Raw genomic sequence first — 21,502 nt, forward strand, 5'->3', positions numbered from 1 at the left:
TTGTTCTACGCGCGTAGGCTGGCGTAACAACAGATCATACCTTCAAGATGCACCTGAATAGGTGAGAGTACACACAGACACACACACTCCACCCGGGCTTTGTAAAGCGTGCGTCCCTCTCCAGGAGTCCGCTCCTCGGCAGATCATCCTCCGATGCAATTAACCCAGGCAGAGCCCGTTAACCAGAGGGACTCCACGCCGACCACCGCCGCGCTCCAGCCGCCCGACGCCTCTGTCGGATCTCCGGCCACAATGTGCAGCGAATGTTACGTGAACCAGTCATTCGTGCACGATGATGGAACTGCGAACGAGCACAAGGCAAGGTAAGAAAGACGCCAAGTCAACTTCAGCTTGTATCACTATTTCACTATAATATAAACTAATTGGAATATCTTGGCTTGTCTTGAGTTCTGAAGAAAGTTATTGATTTTCCATCCCGCTCACAGTCTGCTTTGGTGTTTTGCTTGTGTTGAATGAGAATAACGAAGGTGGACTTTGGTTTTATTTAACAGACAATAGGTTTGTTGTAGCGCAGTGATGCATGTTGGATTAGCGTCATGAGTTTGTAATGGAGCTGTATCTTTCTGAATCATCACCCATAAGCTTCTCACTGTGTCTCCACTCCTCTGTGCTCACCCATCTCCGCTCTCTCCCTTGTTAACTCATAGCATAAATGTAAAGAATATGTACATTATATACGATCCCTTACTATAAAACAAAATAGCGTAATGTTGTTTACCGGGCTGGACTGTATGCACCTGTATATGTTGTCTAATTATTTAGTTTTCCCAAAAAAACAACAATATGAAGTATGAATGTGAAGTCATTTGTGTATTATACAATCAAAGGCACATGTTCTTCCTCAGTGTTTGTGTTCAGTGATCTGTTTCAAATGGAGATCTGCATAGTGCAAGTTTGGGTTGGGGTTGTGTTCGATTTTGTTACACATTTGTTCTTAATAAGAAGCACAGGGAGCTGTACCCTTCATCTATTATTCAAGAGGTATATGCAAACTCTGCTATATATTAGCAAAGAGCAAGCTGGAGAGTTGAGTGTGGAGGAGAGATGGAGGGAAGATGAAAGAGGTTTGGGAAGTTTTGTGTTGTACTTGACGTCCTCAAATGAAGGTGGACGTATTTACTGCGCCACTTGGCCTTAGATGAAAACAAACAAGCTCCTATGTGATCTGTGTGTGACTTTGTTATGCTATTTGAACAAGCGGCACGAGATCATCTGCTTACTGAATGGAGGTTAATTACGTTTTTTTGTGTGCGTGTGTGAGTTTGTGTGTGCGTGTGTGTGTCTGTGACTTTGAGGGCGAGGCCGTATTTCATCATGCGTATATGTGTGTGGATCTATGTCGCTCTCCTAAATCCCCTGCTATATGTGTTTATTTCCACACCTGTGCACCACCTTCACCCTTCACTCCTCCTTCCCACGTCTTCCCTATATTTCCTCTCAACCATCTTTCCAACTCCTTCCTCCTTAGCTCTTCCCTCTCTCTTTACATTCTCCTCCACCCCCTACCCCCCCAGCTCCTCTCCGGCGCCTGCACCACAGACCGGCGGCCGCATGAGCAGCGGGGTCATCCTGGACATCTCCGCCCTGGACATGCAGGAGCAGCCGGAGAGCGAGGTGCTGCCGCTGCCGCCCCGCTTCCGCTTCAGAGACCTGCTGCTCGGGGACCAGAGCTTCCAGAATGACGACAGGTAAGGCGACAGAGGACAGGAATAAGACAGGAGACATAGAGGATATGCGCTGAAAAGTATTTAGACGTGACGAAACACTGTAAATCACATGGTTTTAGCTCGTATAGGGGACACAGGTGAGTCGTATTGGATTGCAAACGAATAGAAAAAGCCAATTTGCCTTTGCTGCCCCCCTGTATGACTGAGTTTGTGCGCGTTTTTTGCTAATTACCGCTGAAAAGTCTCGCTAATTTTCTTTGAAACAAACAACCGGCAAGTTTTTACAATTCTGATCAAAGTACTTCTCAACTTGCTTCGTCGATACTCCTGCAGAATGTACACAAGTCCAGTTAGGAAGGTTCCGTAGTCGTATGTAGGCCGGTTTAGACAGATTGTTGTCAGACGATCCAATCGATGGCAGGGATGGTGACGCTGTCCGTGGTGCTGAACAAAGATTTGGAGTTTCTGGTGCTCTCTTTGTTTTGAGATTGGAGGTAGATGTGTGTGTGTGTGGGGGAGGGGTTATGCAACCTATTGCGTAACTCCCTTGTTTGACTGTGATTGACTTTCACCATATCCGCGTCTATCTACCTTGTCTACCTTTTCGCCTCATTCTCCTTTGGCAGGTTAATCAGTTTCTCTGAGATTGATTGATTGAAAGACTTTGGACCAAGTACGGTCTTAAATGATTGGCCTGCAGGTTTTTAGTGGTTCTTTCTTCTATTTCCCTTTTTTTAATTGTTATTATAAGAAGCAAATTCCCTTCATTTACTTTCCCCTAAAATATTTATTCAGCACATAATCTCGGATTCTGCTCGCTCGACCTCATTATTAACTGTTTGTTTTTTTAGATGTGATTGCACTGCCGTCAAAGCTTTGAGATGGAAATGTATGGAATATTTGACATTTGGCAGAATTAAACAGGAGCCCAAATGCAACCTTTCTTCATATGACATCCCTTTTATGCCAGCATGTTCTGATCATTATAACACAATTATTGGCATTAGCTTCTCTCTATCTGTATATAAAACCGTCCTCTGTTCCAGGCAGATAGTGCTGCTGGACCTGGATGATATTTCTGGATAAGTTTTATAATTGTTCAGCGTCTGGTTGTGCCGCCGCTGCCTGTGAACTCAAACAATGTAACCGGAAACACACAGAGACACACACACACATTACCAGCCCTGTATCTTCAGCCTTATACCCCTCTTTTCTTCAGTATTCTCAAATCTTCTTTCTCACACAGCCCCATTTTTCATCCATGCTCACTATCAATGTGCTACAATTAGACAAACATAAGTACGCAAATGCAAATTAGAGGGTTTCACGGGTAAGAGTCGTAATGCAAAAGGCCCTCAGACTCAGGAGCCACTTTGAGTGCTGCTGCCGGTGTGGGCGATGGGTTCAAGAGGAAGGCGCGCTTCCAGTATGTTCCAAAGCCCTGACTGACTCACAGAGGAGGACGTCATCTGCAAATTGCCGCTTCAAATTGAGAGGAAACAGAAAGGTGGGAGGGACGGGTAGGGTCAGAGAGGGAGGGAGAGCAAGGCAGAGAAGAAGAGAGCGGCGCGTTAAATGATTCATTTCTTCCCTAAACTGCAGCTTCTATACCTCTCGGCGTTTGCTTTTTCACCCAAACTTGTGTCACCCAAAAGATCAAAACACAAGAACATACGGCGTGACAGTCTGACAGACCGTCTGTGTTTTGACTTGTGGGGCTATAAATGATGAAAGAGATCACATTTGACACCCATTCAGTCTGACGCTGCACCTGGCTGATTCCTCATTTAACTCTCTGACATCTCTCACAGTGGAATGATCCATAAAAGTCATAAAGTCGCTGGCGCCAAAGGAGAGACGAGTCCAATTGATCTGGACAGATGTTGCGAGCTGACTGTTCTTTTATAACAGCTGACAGGTTTTGTCAGGGGCAACAAGCGAGCGAACGAGCGAGCGAGCAAGGAAGCGAGGACCAAGCATCTGCATCGCATTGGGTTATTCCTGTCATAAAAACGTTGCTGTGGCAACAGGCCCGAGAGCAAGCGAGCGAGAGAGGGAGAGAGAGAGCAAAAGAGAGAGAGGGAGAGATTTAAGTTGAAACACTACCATAGTCACTTTATTCTCAAAACAGTTTATTAAACAAATACAACCAACTATTTGCTCTCGTCTTCCTCAAAGCTCTCCGCTCTTCTCGGCGCGTTCTTAGGCTCAAACCTTGCGACAGTTCGGTTCGGAGGTGCTGGGATCGAGGCGCGTTGCCACTGCGGGATTCTTATTAAAGCTCCGCGGCTACAGGTGCTTCCTCCTCACGATGGATCCCAAGATCATCATCCCCACTTGGGTCAACGTGGGCGCCTGGAGGTCGGACACATTTGGCAGTGACACCGGTCAGAGGTAGGGGGCGTAGGGGGCGCGCTGGGGGGGGGGGGAGGGGGGTGAGGGGGGGTTACTAATTGGCTGAGGAGAAGCCTGAGATTTGACTTCCAATTAAGGTTTTATTGATTTTCACCTCGAGCGATTTTGACTTGATGTTCCTCGTGTTGCACCTTTGCAACCAATAACACGATAAACAATAACAAGATATGGACGTGCGTGTATTTTTTCACGTTACTGTTGTGATTTGTGTTGTTTTCACGTTGTTGGACTAACTCGTATTGGTTTGTTGTTGATAGAGACTAGTGCAGCGAAATGATTACACTTGCTGAGCTCCCTGGGTATAAATACATCATACAGAGGTGTGTGTGTGTGTGTGTGCGTGCGTGCGTGCGTGCGTGAGAGTGAGACAGACAGACAGACAGACTACCAAACCCCAACATGACACCACAGTGTGACTAATGTCAGACCACTCCATCTCCTAATTGTGTGCACTGCAGGAGCTGACTAAGGGCCATTGGGAGCATCATTTTGTGTTTTTGTGTGTGTGCGGTGAGAGAGAACATTCTGTTGGACAGGCAACTATTTGTGTGATGTGTGATCTGTCTTCAGTTTTCAGAGACCCATTCTGTTTCTCTCTGCTGTGGAATCTCCTCAAGACTTTCTCTACACGTGGCTTGAAATAGCTGTTGTTGTGCAGCCTGCAGGATGTGTGTGTATATTTGTGTGTCTGTGTGGGCAGCCCACATTCCCCTCCTTCCCCACTGAGACCTTTCCAGTCACCAATGTGGAATTGGTGCCGCAACATTCGCGCGCATACTCTCTCTGCCTTTCCCCATCTTTCTTAAGCTTATACACACAAATAGGAGAATTCCGTCTAAAGGGAATGTTGCAAACTACCTGCACCTGCATCTGGCCTGATGAGTCAGACAGAAATGTTCCCATTGCAGGTGGCAAATGAATGTCCCTTCAATCAGAGCATTGCTTTTTCCAGACTTGTTGCTCTGTGTTGTGCCATGTCTAACACGTCCATATGTAAATTATGCAGGACAAATGGGGAAACTACATTAATTACTTAGATAGTTATCCTCCTCCACTCAGGCAGGTGATTAGTAAAACAGCATTAGGGGTATTTGTACTGGGTAAAGACATGTGTGTCCTCCCTCTTAGGGTGCAGGTCGAGTTTTACGTAAATGAAAACACGTTCAAGGAGCGCCTGAAGCTTTTCTTCATCAAAAATCAAAGATCAAGTAAGTAGATACAGGTCGTGTTGCGTCTCAAAATGGGCATTGCATTGTTGCTGCCGATTCCCACTTTTCACTGCACTTCTGATTGTCCCTCCTCTTCCCCTCAGGCTTGAGAATTCGTGTGTTTAACTTCTCCCTGAAGCTGCTGACCTGCCTGCTGTACATCATCAGAGTGATGACGGATAATCCTGGTCAGAGCAGCAGCACCAGCCACAATCCAGGGCAGCTGGTCGGCACCAGCGGAAACAACAAATGGTTTGTTCATGCTGAAACCGTTTCATGCTGCAGCTTTAGCGTGAAATCCTTTTTGCAACCATCATCACTGGTTTCATTGTACGTTTCTTATTATTTTTGCAGTGTTGATTGCCAGTGGAATGGATCAGTGCAGGACAGGGAAATTAACTGGTGAGCCGAAGATGATATGTCTGTTGATACAAGGATGAAGTGAGCGATTAAGTAGCTCTTTATTTCACATCTGTTTATCCCTTCCCATATAACTCAACCTGGCATGAGATCAGTATAGGAAATAGTCTCTAACTGGCTGCAGAATCATTGTCAAGCTTTGTCTCTAACCGATGGGATTCATATAAATAACAAAACACATTTTCACTGATCTGAAATGTATTACTGCGACAGAAGGTTTGTCTTCTCTCTCTGTCAGGGAGTTGATCTTCTGGGTGGATAGAAAGGTTCCTGTGTGGGCCATTCAAGTGAGTTACAACAGATCAAACGCCACAAAAAGTTCACATTCATTCAAATAGAGGTTTAAAATTGAAGTGCATCAACTATCAATGTACGTTATTATATGTACTGTACAGCCTTTCTCTCTGATTACGTACTGGTTGTGTTTGCTCTCAGGTGATTGTGGCCATCATCAGTTTCCTGGAAACTATGTTGTTGATGTACCTGAGCTACAAGGTGACACCCACAAACACACACACATATTTTCACACATCAGCATACAGGTTTGTTTACGATTTACAAGGAATAAACTTCATATAATTTAATCTGATATTGAGTTTGTCTTCCATAACAACACAGAATGATTTGATGATGACTGTTGTAAATTGAATATGCAGCAATAATTGAAGCTTCAATGTTGAAAATGAGCAGGAAGAGCAGGAAAGTGTTCTGCATTTGGAGTTTTGCACATTGAAACTCTTGTGCAAAATGAGTCAAAGCAATTGTAAAAATTACAATACATTCAGTGCAATTAGTCTCTTATAGTTGGTTGAGATTGGCAATGCATAAGTGGCATAATTGGCACGAGTCATTCCTCACAAATACATTAAGGATCAACGGTAATTACAGGATCTGGTTGAGGTGAAGGATTAAGTATGTGCTAAAAGTGACACTGAAGAGGTGGATCAGTGTGGTGACTCACAGACGTGTGTGTGTGTGTGTGTGTGTGTGTGTGTGTGTGTGTGTGTGTGTGTGTGTGTGTGTGTGTGTGTGTGTGTGTGTGTGTGTGTGTGTGTGTGTGTGTGTGTGTGTGTGTGTGTGTGTGTGTGTGTGTGTGTGTGTGTGTGTGTGTGTGTGTGTGATATTAGGGGAATATATGGGAACAGATGTTCCAGGTGTCATTTCTTCTGGAGATGATCAACACAGTACCCTTCATCATCACGGTGAGATAGTTGTTGTCTCCCCCTTCCTGTGCCAAATACTCTCATCATTTCACTCTTCTCACTCTTTTGACAGAACAAATTTAAATAACAAAAATGTCAGCAAGCTTTCTGTGTTCTACTGTTTTGATTGCAAAATGGTAGCTTGAGGCTGTAAAAAGGCCATAAAAGGTACTTCAAGGACCTTAGTCAAGAACAGAGGCTGATCCAGGCTCAATCTGCACCACACTGACAAATTCCTTGCAAACATATTTTTGTCAATTTCTGCAAAAGTAATAAAACATTCTTAATGAAAAATCCAGGCGTATTCAACAAAGTCCAGGCTCAGATCCAGATAAGGATCCAGGTGTTTTCTTGCTGTACTGTGACAAAAAGGCAACAAGCACTAATGTGAGGCCATTAGAACTGCATTATCCAGACTGGCCAAGGTCATCTTGAATATGTAACCAGATGTACCTTGATAAATTCAGGTTAAAAGTGTTTGTAACGTCACGTCATTTGCAGCTTTATTTGTAGTTCATTTTAGTGAGTGAAGCAGCAGTCTGCAAGGTTGATGAGTGGGTGGAATCACAGAGAGACTCTTCTTCTTCTTATATGTGGTACCTCAGTCATTCAAATCAGAATTCAGATTCTGACAAGTGAAGGGACTCCACAGGTCGTTCCCTCATTCTGTCTTTCTTCGACACTAAACACTCGCAGCCTTAAGATGTCCCCATCATATCGTAACCTGGATCACAGCGCTGACCTCCATTTGATATCCTCCTCAGATATTCTGGCCCTCCATACGGAACATCTTCATCCCTGTGTTTCTCAACTGCTGGCTGGCAAAGTGCGCCTTGGAGAACATGATCGTGAGTCGGAGGCATATTTACGTTAGGGTTTCTGTTAATGAGATGGTTTAAATCAACACTTAAAGCCTTGCATGGCCGATGTAATCTATCAGCCTCACTGCACTGATTTGGTGATCCATGAATTTGGTGATCTCATTCTGTGCGTGACTGCTTAAGCTCCTTCGACTTGGCTCTGTTTCATGCATCCTGCAGGGATTCTGATCCAAATTTAATTCCCACGGTGGAATTATGTGCAGTTCTCCCCGTGAAATCAGATTTTGCAGTGATTGCTAATGAATCTTTGTGTGCCCTGAAGTTTGTAGCCATAAATGTAACAGGTGTGTGTTATGATGTAGAATGACGTCCACAGAGCCATCCAAAGGACCAACTCAGCCATGTTCAACCAGGTCCTCATTCTCATCTGCACCCTGCTGTGCCTCGTCTTCACTGGGTGAGGCTTGATGTTCGTGCCATTGTTCAGTATGAATTATTTCTCAGCTATTGTTTCCTTCTCTTCTACGACTGAATAACAAATCCATCCATGAGCTTAATTGATGATGGTGTCCCATACAGGACGTGTGGAATCCAGCACCTGGAGCGAGCAGGCAAAAACCTCTCCCTCTTTAATTCCTTCTACTTCTGCATCGTCACCTTTTCAACCGTTGGATTTGGCGACGTCACCCCCCGCATATGGCCGTCCCAGCTTCTAGTCGTCATCATGATCTGCGTGGCTCTGGTGGTTCTGCCTCTACAGGTTAGAAAATACTGACATATCTATGTATAACATCTCAATTTTAACACGGTGTCTGCGTGATTGTGTTTGAGTTTGCTGTGTTTGTAGTTTGAGGAGCTTATCTACCTGTGGATGGAGAGACAAAAGTCTGGAGGAAACTACAGCCGCCATCGAGCGCAGACTGAGAAACACGTCGTGCTGTGCGTCAGCTCGCTCAAAATCGACCTGCTCATGGATTTCCTCAATGAGTTCTATGCTCATCCCAGATTGCAGGTAAAACTAAACACCACCAATCATCTTTTGAAATCATTGGGATTGAGATTTATAGTTTTTATAATTTTTATTGCCTCCCTACTTTCATTTCCATTTTATGGCCCGGTATTCCACAGGGAGTCAGTGAGTTAAGGAGCTGGACAGAAAAGTGCGTCCTGGAGTTCTTCAGACCTGAGTCAGCTGAATGGTAGACTTTATCTTCTCCAGGGAACACAGCCAAGCACATGTTGTTGATGTCTCTAATATCCCTGTTCAGGAGTGTATGAGTGTATACAGTGCCTCTGAGAAGGTTCTCTTTGCTCACCACATCCTTTCTGGAAGTCAGGGAAGGTCAGATCCTTCACAGAGTGATTTGGAGGAATCTGGACCTGAACTTCACTCTACCAGTGTTTTACTTCTCCCAAATCAAGGAGTTAGCTGTGGAGAACTGCTCTTCCTCTCCTTGGCAGTCCTTAGCTGTCTCTTTGAAAGACCTGTACTTATGCCCTCGTACATCTGAAAGTCCTCATAGCTCTGTGGGCCCCTGATATGAACCAATAGCAACATCAAATAATTTATCCCTGGACGGCTGACACGTTACACATCCTATCATCTTGGGCTCATTCTATGTGTCGGTGCTCTGGAATCTTAATGTACACATATTGTCAGCTTGCTTCAAGGTCACTCCTGTTTTGCTTGAAGAAGCTCAGTGTCTTTGGCCTCATTCAGGGCCTCTTTTGAAATGAGATGCTATTCATCATGCAGGAATAGTTACTGTTGGCTGTACCACAGTACAGCAGGTGTAAATGTGTTGTGGTGTTGTTTTGTAACATGTCAGGATTACTACGTGGTGATCCTGTGCCCGAGTGAGGTGGACCTTCAGGTACGCAGAGTCCTGCAGATCCCTCTGTGGTCCCAGAGAGTCATCTACCTGCAAGGATCTGTCCTCAAAGACCAGGACCTGCTGAGAGCCAAGTAAGTGAAAGACTGCATAACCGCTGGACCGCGTGACTTTTGACAGTTAAGTCTGGTAGCAGTTTCAGACGTAAGACAGCAGGTTTGAGTCATGCAGCCTGCGTGACATGTGGAAGGAGGCTGGATGGTATATAGGGATAAATGCTTTAATTAAAGACAAAAAAGTTAATGTTCTAGTTTTGACATTTTCATTCTTGGCTCACTGAAGTAATGACACATTTCAGCTACTAACCCCAAATGACACTTGCATCATTTGTGATGGCAGTGGGTGAGGTGAGGGTGGTGGTGGTGGTGGTGGTGGTGGTGGTGGGGGGGGGGGGGGGGGGGGGGGGTGAGTGATGTCGCTCACTCGCCTGCATCATCTCCTTGTTCGTTCGGAGGCTTCGTGCGAACACATTTGACAGCTTTCCAGATTTTGTTTGAATCATCTCAACCAGTCAGACGGTTCAACACGCACCTGCAGCAACTGTTCAGATCTCTCACTCACGTCAGATCCGCTCTAACGTTTGTCACTTTGGATATTGGTGTAAGCTACTACATCAGTATCACAGATCTGAGTTTACTGAAACATGTCTGGTTAGACACATTTACCTTTTTCTGACGAGAGTTAACAGGATTTGCTTCCGGTCAAGTCAGGTTATTCGAGTAGCCATTTATTGGAAAAGCACCGCCTAATTGAAGGAGCCAAGTCTCTATTTAACTGCACTGCAAAGACTCCACTGAGGCGTGTGTGTATACTGAGTGTACATTCTCTCTCTGGCAGTGTTCCAAAGCCTCCCACGCTGATTTTGTGTTAGGCACTCTATCATATGCAAAATAAAATTCATTCCAACACTCGCTGCATGTATACAGCCCGGTACAGTGCAATTCAGGCGGATCTGTGTGTCTCTGTGTCTGTATGTATGCAGACAATGTGTATGATGATAAAGAATACCAAATGAATGAAAGCGAGTGTTTCCACTTAATTTGTACTTAAGTATTATTTCATTTGTGACTTACTTATTTCCATCTTGTGAGGCTTTCACAATACTTCTTCCATGGCATTTCTTAGGGAAGTGTATGTTTTACTTCACTTGATTCTATACTAGTTATTTTAATAATTCTGACATCATATTCAGAGTGAAATAAGGCCTACTTGATGTTAATCTCATTGCAAATTTCTGGGGAAAAACTTCTGATCTATAAAAGGTGATCTGATCTGTGAGCATGACAACACACAAAACTCCTGATACTAGTCACTATACAGTACATACTAAATACTTAGATAGAATGATACAATGTTTACTAAGGTAGACTTAACTGCTAATATTTATTAATGAATGGAGGTTTTCATTGCTTCTTCTCACTTGTACCATGTTATGACATTTGTGAGCATTTTTGTAATTTGGTAAATTTCCTTTTGGCTGTGATGAACAATCTTTCTTTGTTTTGTTATTTTAGTAATTGTTCCTTTTGTCCCACTGCTGCTGCAGGATGGATGATGCAGAGGCTTGTTTCATTCTGAGCAGCCGTAACGAGGTGGATCGCATGGCCGCAGTAAGAATGGCATTTACTAAACTATGAGTCGAAATTCAGTTGTTTAAGTAATTTACGCTGTGACTCAATTCAATATATGCTGTAGTTATTAACCTCTGGGACTTTCCCTCTCAGGACCACCAGACCATCCTGAGGGCCTGGGCAGTGAAGGACTTTGCACCAAACTGCCCCCTTTATGTCCAGATACTCAAACCTGAAAATAAGTTCCATGTTAAATTTGCAGGTAAGCAATCATCCACGCTTACAGTTAGCTTTCCTGTAGTTTATTGTATGATATAATTATATTGTATCTATAATCTATACTTCTTTATTATAATGTAATTGTATATTATATATTATATTTCAGGACATTTTGACCCTTTCTGCTCTTTTCAGACCATGTTGTGTGTGAGGAAGAGTTCAAGTATGCCATGTTGGCTCTCAACTGTGTGTGTCCTGCAACCTCCACCTTGGTCACGCTGCTTGTACACACCTCCCGTGGAAGGTCAGCAAATCCATAGACACAGATCATCGAGGCTTAGGAAAATCAATGAAACCGAGTAAAATAGACAAGACGGCTTTGGAGAAGTGACTTCGGTCTCAGCTTTTTTATAAGACAATCGCACAACTGCTCTCAAATGAAAATGATCAAATCCATTAATAAAGATAAAGGTCTGAAGAAGCAGCTTAGTGTGATGTGATAAAGTGTTCACTTTGACAACTGATTTATACATAACTACTAAAGAAGCAGCACAGAGATGGGACTAATCCCAATAATAGACTAAAATCAAAGTCTCATTGCTGTTCGCAGCAGGTAGGAAAGTGGCAGCATTATGATGAAAACATAAAAACATGCAGTGTCTGAAGGAAAACTGGATTTTTTTTTTTTTGGTGGGGAAGTAGAGGAGCGGGGGGGTGAGGCTGTTCTCTTAACAACAGCCTGAAAAGCTCTCCAGAGGAAAATGATTTTTTCACAGCATGAAAACAGATCTCTTTTTACTTCTGATGTCAAAGGCAGGGGGAAACCACATTACAGGGAAATCAACGGGCGACAGCACTCACTGCCGTGCTGACAACTCTTTACAAAGTTGAGGCTTTGTGCGAATTGATTAGACAAAAGCTTACGTAACAGGCTTTGAGAGAGCACACGGCCGTGGCAGGCACTAAAGGTGTATATGGTGTGTGTGTGTGTGTGTTTGTGTGTGCGTGCATTTGCATGAGTAGGTGTTTGTGAGTGTGTGATGGAATGAGAGAACAGCAGCTCATCAAGGTTTTTCAGTGTGACATTATTTTAAAATGGACCTGCAGATGCTCTTGATAATTAGTTATTATTATTGAGCCTTTAACCAGGAATGATCAAACGTAGAAAGACTAAAACAAAATAATATAATTTAAGTCATCCTCTGTACCTACTACAGTATGACCACCATTCTTTCAGGGTTCCTTATAGTCCATTACACTCAGCCGGGTGCTTGAGTAATTAGCATAATTACCACAATTTGTTAAAAAAGGGCAATATTAGAGCCAAGCAGGCTGACTGACAGATGGATCCAGATGATTTCAGGGGTGCAAAGAGAAGATGGCGACTTCCCAGATTGTACATCATGACACACGTTTTTGCTTTTAACACGAATAATAATAATCAATTCAGATGTAGTTTGACTGACAAAAGTAGAGCACGGCTGAGATTGTCGTGACTGCACAAATGCCACTTTAAAAGGAGAATTGGCTTTGCTCATTGATGGTGTGTTTTCCCTGGTTGAATGCAGAGAAGGACAGCAGTCTCCAGAACAGTGGCAGAGAATGTATGGATGTTGCTCTGGCAACGAGGTTTACCACATCCGAGTGTGCGACAGCAAGTTCTTCGGGGAGTACAATGGCAAAAGCTTCACGTATGCCTCCTTTCATGCTCATAAGAAGTGAGTGGATACGACATGTTTGCAAACAAACTGAACATATATGAGAGGATTCAGTGCCTCTGTTGTCATTCTATGGGATATACTTAAAGATGAAATTGTGACATTTTCCCTAATGGTTGTTGGTTTAAAATTTGCTGTACACCTTGCTAAATTCTGCTTTATGTCACTATCCAACAACGAGAATGTTCAAGAACTATTTCCAATTCTAATAAGCATTACAATTTTATTTTATTTATTTTAAATTACATTTTATTTTATTTAAAACAGGAATTTCAAGTAGTTTGTTTTGTTTGTGACTTGTGACTTGTTAGATAGAAGAATAATAGTAAGGAGTAGATTTGCTGTATAGTTGATGCAGTGGTTCCCCTAGGGCGGGTGTAGAGCTACTGCTCGGCTTGGCGTAGGATCGGAAGAGGAGCGATATGAATAAGTACCGCCTCAGATAAATGAATGAGGCGATACTTCTTCATCTCGCTACAGGAGAATGAGCGTCCTTTCCCCCTTGTTTATAATGTCTTCCTGCCTCAAATCTATGCTTAACAACCAGTGTGGTTTCCAGGTACGGTGTGTGCCTGATTGGTATTAAGAGAGAGGACAATAAGAGCATCCTACTGAATCCTGGTCCACACCACATCATGGCTGCAACAGACACCTGCTACTACATCAACATCACCAAAGAGGAAAACTCGGCCTTCATCTTCAACCAGGAGGAGAGGAAGGGTCACAAGGTGGGGAGGATGTATGATGGACCCTCACAGCTCCCTGTGCACAGCATCATCGCCAGCATGGGTGAGACATGATCTTGACGTAACTGTTGATTGATGATAGATTTGGGTGATGCCGGCTTCCTTGTCTGCGATTTGAGACTAAAGTTAATACATTCGAAAGGCACCGTTGCCATGGATCTGCAGAATTCAAGTCCGCCTGGCATGTCGGGTGGTAAACTGGTCCCACCTACAGTGAATGGGACAGGGGGCCGCCGCCCCAGCATTGCTCCGGTTCAGGAGATCGCTGACTCCTCCTCCATTTTGCCCTGTGACCTCTTGAGTGACCAATCTGAAGATGACAGCACCTTCTTAGATGAGAAGGGCCGCACTTCTACTGAGTGAGGAGCTCTTCTTTCTAAATATGCTGTGATTACTACAATATCGTAAATAGTATCTCAAGTTTACTTAATACTTATTTATACTTACTTATTAATGACAATCTGTACATTTACATGCACATTGTGTCAGTCAGTGAAGATGATTTAGAGGGTGAAACTGGAAAAGCACAAACATGCAAGAACAGGAATACCAGACTGAATCTTTCTGAGATTCCTCTAAAATTGTGTGATTTTAGTTTTGTTTTTGTCTTGTTGCCAGGTATGTCAAAGGTTATCCCCCTAACTCTCCATACATTGGGAGCTCGCCTACTTTATGCCATCTGTTGGCTGAGAAAGCCCCGTTTTGCTGCCTACGGCTGGACCAGGTGGGCAGTCAATGTCGCACCAACTTAGTCACTCAGTTACCTAATGCCTCAATCATTTATTCCACCCATCCCTCCTCTTTCTGTCTGTCTGTCTGTCTGTCTTTCCTTCACACTGTAAAGCCGTGATATGTCTATTCATTGCTTTCCTCGTGCAGGGCTGCAGGCACAACAGCTTTGAGGATGCCAAAGCATACGGTTTTAAGAACAAACTCATCATTGTGTCTGCGGAGACTGCGGGGAACGGTCTGTATAACTTCATCGTGCCCCTGAGAGCCTATTACAGACCCAGGAAAGAACTCAACCCCATTGTGTTGCTGCTGGATAACCCGTGAGTAATCTCCACATGCACACACGCATACTGTCTGCTCTTTTCTTTCTCCTTCGCCTGCCTTTCATGGCTTCACACTGGGGGGGAAACACGTATATGGAGCGCTGACGCAAGCCTCGCTGCCAGGACAAAGCTGTGGAGGTGGGCCTCCATTGTCAGGCCTGATGTTGAGGTTATTACTGTGGCTCACAGTGACGGTGTGTTTTGAGCGACAAAGAAAATAAAATCCCAGCCCTCTGTAGCTCTAGACAGTAACCATAGCAACTTGCTTTGCCTTGAACCTGATTTATATATATTGCTGCAAGGGGAGAAAAACGATGGAGGGAAATTATTTCTTTGGAGAACACTAAGCAGGAATTAATGAGCAGCCCTGATGTGTCGCTTTTCAGCACGAAATCTGCGCTCATCTCTCTATTGCTGCAGTCTCACACACATGTACACACACCCAACAGCTCTGGATGTATTATCCGGAGCTCTGTCGGTGCCAGTGGCCGAGCAATCCACAATAATAATGATAATAATAATAAGTAATAATGAGTAATAAAGTGACTAAATCTCTCTAACTGTGTTCAGCACCTGGCAGGATGATTTGTGCTTACAAGCTGTGTAATAACACTCACCTTTTTATATGGCGCTTCCCTCTGAACTATAACTCGGATGATGACTCATGACTGCAAGGTCACTTTAACCACTGCTCTGCATCTTCTACTCCTCTCTCCTTCTGTTCTCCTTCTGATCTGTAATTTAACCTCCACCCTTCTTTCATCCTTTCTCTCTCTGGCCCAAATACACAAACAGTTCTCCTCCCACTTACTGTAAGCATTAAGCAGATCCCAGGGAGTCGCCCACAGTCTAATTATCAATTTGATCCCTTTCCATATAATGAATTAGATCACATTCCGTATCCATACATCATGGAAATCCAAAATTAGACACTTTCTACCCCAGCTTTCCTTGATTAAAATGACTTTTCTGCAAAAAATTGTCTTCAATCACGGCGGAATGTTCCAGAATTCTCCCCACCACAAAACACAGGCCCCGGTGCTGAATGTTACACTCCCTGATCACACACGTCCTTTAACGAGCTATAAACAAGCTGTCGGTGTGTTTAGTGTGGAACGTTGATGGCTTCAGCTTGGTTAATTGTAAAGCGCATATCTCAACTCATTTGTTGAATGCATGTGCTGGGGAATGTGCTCGCACGAATTGATGTAAGAAAAAGAACATTACTACATTATTGCATCATGATTCTTTTTAAAATCTTAACCTCTGGGACGTTTAGTCTTTGAAGTTTGAAGCTCTTTTAGCCCTCGCCTTTACAGTCGGCTTGTGATCGCCCCTTTTATAGCCCCTTTTATAGCCCCTTTTAATTACTGGGCTGAATGTCTCTCTGCTGTCATCTATTGTGGACTTTTCTTCACCTCATGAGCCGTTAATCATCGTCCCTTACTTGACCACTGCTCAGCTTGCCTGCCAGCGTCCTGAGGCCTGCTGGCGACACACTGTGATCCTCCATCTGCTGCTGACAGGAGCGGGAAGTGAGGATCAAGTTTCAAGTTTATTGTCATTTTTTTGATTTTTTTTCAAAGATTTTGGTGCCAGGTCTGGATTGCCTCACAGACCTGGTCTGGCTCTGCCTGCCGGTCTGGTTGTCTGGGTTCTGTTGCTACCGCTCGCTGAAACACACAGTCGTTGCATCAACAATATCTCATGGACTGCATTACGCAATATCGCAACACACCTCCCATTCCTCTCTCAGCACAGCATTGAAGACCTGGTTACTGTAACTTCTCTGTCGGTTCAAAATCCTTTGACCCCAGTCCTTTGACCCTATCACACTCCTCCTCACTTCCTGTTCAGCAACGGATTCACTACAAAATTCTTCTGCTTACTTTAAAAACTCATGCTGTTTTAATTCCTTTTCTGTTGTACTGTACAGTGTCCTTGGGTGTTTTGAAAGGTACCAACAAATACAATTTATTATTATTATCTTAAGTAATGAATGCATGTGTGACGTATAACTTTGATCTGTGATATATTCCCTACAGACCAGATAACCACTTTCTGGAGGCCATCTGCTGTTTTCCAATGGTCTACTACATGGCTGGAACCATAGACAAGTGAGTCATAAAAACGTTTCTTTAGAATTTCTTTGTATTCTTTGTATGTTAGTGTTTTACAAATTTCTCTCTGTGTCAGTCTGGACAGTCTCTTACAATGTGGCATAATCTACGCTGATAACTTAGTTGTGGTGGATAAAGAGAGCACAATGAGCGCTGAGGAGGACTACATGGCCGACGCAAAAACGATCGTCAACGTACAGACAATGTTCAGGTAATTTCTGACGTCATCGTTTATCACTCACCACATTCCCCAACATCAGTTCCGTCGGATCACTGCGCGAGGATTCTGACGACGTGAAAAGAAATAACAAGATGAAAGTCTCGACCTGTGTGTGTGTGTGTGTGTGTGTGTGTGTCCGCAGGTTGTTTCCCAGCCTCAGCATCATCACAGAGCTCACTCATCCCTCCAACATGAGGTTCATGCAGTTCCGAGCTAAGGACTGCTACTCGCTGGCTCTCTCTAAGCTGGAGAAGGTACAGCAGAGAAAATAATCTACAAAAGCGGTGAAATACGGCCGTTGGTGTGAATTATACTACGATGTGAGCAGTAGCAATACCTGGCAGATTATTTTCCATTCCACTAACGCAGAAGAAAACACCCTGCTTTGTTTGTGTCCTGGCTCTCGCCCACAGAAAGAGCGCGATAAAGGCTCCAACCTGGCCTTCATGTTTCGCCTACCCTTCGCTGCGGGCAGAGTGTTCAGCATCAGCATGTTGGACACGCTGCTCTATCAGGTGGGCAAACTCCTCACAGGTTAGCGTTTAGCCGCAGGTGGCTCTTTTGAGTCATACAAGAAAATGGTAATGAGGTGTAACAACAGTGAGGTAACAGGAAAAGAATCACAAAGCAGATGTGCCCCCTTGTGTTCAGAGTTTTCTCCACATCTGCTGTGTTAAATTGTGTATTTTCTGTGATTCCCTGTCAGTCTTTTGTAAAGGACTACATGATCCTTATTGCCAGACTGTTGCTTGGATTGGACACAACTCCAGGATCAGGATATCTCTGCGCCGTGAGTTCCCCCTTTTGCCCGTGAAGCAGCTTTTCCAAACAGATAATCAGAATTGTACATGATTGTGAGTGCACACAGTAAACTGATGGTCCCGTCCCTTCCAGATGAAAGTGACTGAGGAAGATTTATGGATTCGAACTTATGGCAGACTGTTCCAGAAGCTCTGCTCCTCCAGTGCGGAAATCCCCATTGGAATCTATCGGACTGAATCCCACGTGTTCTCTACTTCTGAGGTGAGAGTGATGAGATATTAGAGAACACACCTGCTGGAACCAGTGGCGGGCCGTGCATTTCACACCTAGGCCTTCAGTGATGTTCTACACAGTCCTACCTGAAGTATTCCACCTCTTAATACCATCATTATGACGCCATGGCTCTAGAAACTATACAATTTGACAGAAACGCAGTACAACCGGGCGTTGCATCACCTCAACATAGTCAAGTACAACAGAGTTTTATTAATATTTCTGAAGCATTTATAATCAATAAATCCGCATTTACAATTTAAAGTGTTAAACTACCAACTTTAAGATAGCTTGGATTGCCAGCGTCGGGGTTGGCAGTTCTCTTCTCACGATGTCTAGCTCTTCTTGAAAAGTTCGTCTTGAAAATGGCGTTGTAATCATATCTGCGACCAAATCGATCTCTTCTCCTCCTTCAGCCATTGTGGGTTGAAAAAAAAAACAGCTTGTAGAACTCTACACAAAGTAGCTCGTTCAAGTTCAGTTTGCTAGCTCTGCCTCTCAATAGTGCGTATCCAATCAAAAGACGTGCATGTGCTGACGTTATCGTACGCCTGCTAGCTGGCTCGTTCTCGCCAACTCCAAATCTGAACGCCACTGTTTTGTTTTCGTTCACTTTAAACTACAGGCGACCGCACTGTTGATTCTGAAGGCCTAAGGGCGGATTTCATGGACCCTGGCAACACATTTAGGCTGAAATATAATTGGATAAAAGCTCTAACATAAAGGCCAGCCCTCCAAATCTCGTTCTGTGGCTGGAAGCAGCGCAACCAAGACGAAAGCTATGAAATGAAGAGAATAGACTATGGGGAATAATTTATTACATATTTGTGGAAAAAATATATCAAAATTAAATTTATATTCTGATGATGTTTAGGCCAGCAGAGAAGGCCTTGCTGGCCCTGACGGCCCACCACTGACTGGAACGTGCATCTTACTTTTCTTTTTATAATCAACTTCCTGTCCTCCACCCCCCAGTCTCAGGTGTCGGTCAGCGTCGATGACTGCGAAGACACCAAAGAAAGGGGCGCTGACTCAGCCCGCAGCAATGACCAGTCGGATCACCCGCTGCTGAGGAAGAAGAGCATGCAGTGGGCGCGCCGCCTGAGCAAGAAAAGCGTGAGGTTCCAGTCGGCAAGCCGGGAATCCACAAAGGAAAGGGACCACGCCCAGCGCATCGCTCAGCAGCGCCTCAGCCTGTACCGACGCTCCGAGAGGGAAGAGCTGTCCGAACTGGTGCGCAACCGCATGAAGCATCTGGGCCTCCCCACATCTGGATACGGTCAGGAGGCCTGCAAGTTGTATTTTGAGAAGCAGGTTAATCTGCACCGATGTCTGCTCCTGTTTAACACTTTCTTTTATCGCACTTTAGAGGATCTAACTAATCTTACAGCCAGTGATGTCATGAACAGAGTCAATTTGGGATATTTACAAGGTCAGCAGCTACACTACTTTACTATCCAACAGCAGGTTTGCTTGTATATGATCGTCATATGGGTTTGATTGACGTTTCTTGTTTCAGATGAGCAGAATGATCACCAAAACACCCTCTCCTACGTCCTGATTAACCCGTCTCCTGACACCAGGCTTGAGATCAATGATGTTGTGTAAGGACTCCTTGCTGCTCCTTCTGCGTGTGCGTGTGTGTGTGTGTGTGTGTGTGTGTGTGTGTGTGTGTGTGTGTGTGTGTGACTCTGTCTGTCTGTCTGTCTGTCTGTCTGTCTGTGTGTTGGTATTTGAGTCATGGAATACCTGTGAACCCGTAGAATTCAAACTTTAAAAAAAATGTGTCGCTGTGTATTTCCCACGTTTCTCAAGATTCCCTTGTTTAGATGCAAGCAGCAAATCCTCACATTTGACAAGCATAACACACTTGTCCAATTTGTGTGTGTGTGTATACAGTGCCATTCTCACTTCCTTTCTCACTTCGTCCGCCTGTCTGCTGTTTCTGCTGTCAGGTACTTAATTCGTTCCGACCCCTTGGCCCACGTCCCGGAGGAGCCGCCAGTGCACAGCAGCAGCAGCCTGAGAGGGAGATACGAGTCCAGCTCAGACACCAGAGACACCAGAGACACCAGAGAGGACGCACAGCTCTGATAAACCACCCCGATACACACTGTGGCCGCTTCCCTCTGCGCTCACGGGGGCTTCGCATACTTTCACGCGAGCCCAACATCTGGAAGAGGATAAGTTGTGCTCCTGTGTTACAGCAGCGCGGCCTCGTTGTAATATAACTGTGCCTACTGTTTGACAGACATATGTATGAATAGTGTATTTATGTAATTTAAAGCAGGGAAAGTTTTAAGTTAAGGCGTGAGTGCCGCTGCCTAGAAGTGGTTTCAGCTCAGTGTCTACAGTCTCGCCTCTTGCTTGCATGTCAGTATGAGGGATAAGTTATTTTATAAGGACATTTTTGCAGATGAAGCCCAATCCCATCAAAATTAAACTTTCCAACATGTTTGCAAACCACCTGTATGGATTCACAGTGCCACACCATGAAATATTTAGAAACACCCTGAACCTTAAACCAAACCAGAAGTGCTGCTTCTCACACGTTCTCCCGCATTACAACCTGAGGAAGGATAAAGTACTAAAGTGTGGCAGGTGAACATGCTGGAGAACTGCTAGTTGATAAGATTCGGAATGCAGAAACCTGAGGCATTTAAAGTAAAGGTTAGTATGTTCAGATATTTTGCAGGGATAAATCGATGCAGAGCTACATTTTGTGTCATCACTAGAAACACTGAGTCGTACACTAACTTTGGGCCCCACATTCATTACATTTACAGTGTGTGCACACTTCAGAGCTTATTTTGTAGCTAAGCCATAGATAAACAGTAATTATTTAGTGGTATGAAGATTGATAAGTAATGTACTAACATGATGGTTACTTCTATGTTTGTGATAATACGTTGTGTAGGTTAGAGGAAGTTTTGCACTACTCAAGGTGAATGTAAGCCTTTAAAAGGGCCGTGCCATGTACTCAATATTGTGCCAGAGCAGATTTGTTTGAAATTTAACTCATTATTCAGCTTTGCTCAGTGAAATAAGCTTATTGATTTTTTTTACATGTGGGTATTTGGGCAAAATATGTATTTCTTATACGCTACATCATGTACACAAAAATGCTCTCTGACCTATTTCATTTGATTTGTTTGTATATTACCAAATTGTT

General features: G+C 44.0%; 1 protein-coding gene across 1 annotated transcript; it reads left to right on the forward strand.

The window, feature by feature from the left end:
• Positions 1-153: 153 nt before the first annotated feature.
• Positions 154-21,487, forward strand: kcnt1a (potassium sodium-activated channel subfamily T member 1a). Its single transcript, XM_076158691.1, has 31 exons — positions 154-323; positions 1,536-1,709; positions 5,232-5,311; positions 5,416-5,563; positions 5,666-5,713; positions 5,970-6,018; positions 6,167-6,226; positions 6,859-6,933; positions 7,698-7,781; positions 8,117-8,211; positions 8,334-8,514; positions 8,602-8,766; positions 9,584-9,720; positions 11,193-11,256; positions 11,371-11,479; positions 11,632-11,740; positions 13,005-13,154; positions 13,714-13,943; positions 14,043-14,259; positions 14,519-14,624; positions 14,780-14,952; positions 17,001-17,072; positions 17,152-17,286; positions 17,438-17,549; positions 17,640-17,810; positions 18,002-18,085; positions 18,190-18,318; positions 19,306-19,609; positions 19,700-19,762; positions 19,850-19,934; positions 20,286-21,487. The coding sequence occupies exons 1-31, from the start codon at positions 154-156 to the stop codon at positions 20,422-20,424; spliced, it is 3,918 nt and encodes a 1,305-aa protein (XP_076014806.1). The 3' UTR covers positions 20,425-21,487.
• The last annotated feature ends 15 nt before the right edge of the window (positions 21,488-21,502 follow it).

This window comes from Genypterus blacodes, unplaced genomic scaffold (genome assembly GCF_046128005.1).
Source record: "Genypterus blacodes isolate CSIRO-AG114 ecotype Tasmania unplaced genomic scaffold, CSIRO-AGI_Gbla_v1 ptg000085l_1, whole genome shotgun sequence".
NCBI classification, from domain to species: Eukaryota; Metazoa; Chordata; class Actinopteri; order Ophidiiformes; family Ophidiidae; genus Genypterus; species Genypterus blacodes.

Coding starts and splice junctions, on each gene's coding strand:
- kcnt1a (XM_076158691.1), top strand. CDS start 154: ATGCAATTAACCCAGGCAGAGCCCGTTAACCAGAGGGACTCCACGCCG. Junction 5,312..5,415: donor CATCAAAAATCAAAGATCAA/GTAAGTAGATAC, acceptor TCTTCCCCTCAG/GCTTGAGAATTCGTGTGTTT. Junction 19,610..19,699: donor CCTCCCCACATCTGGATACG/GTCAGGAGGCCT, acceptor ATCGCACTTTAG/AGGATCTAACTAATCTTACA.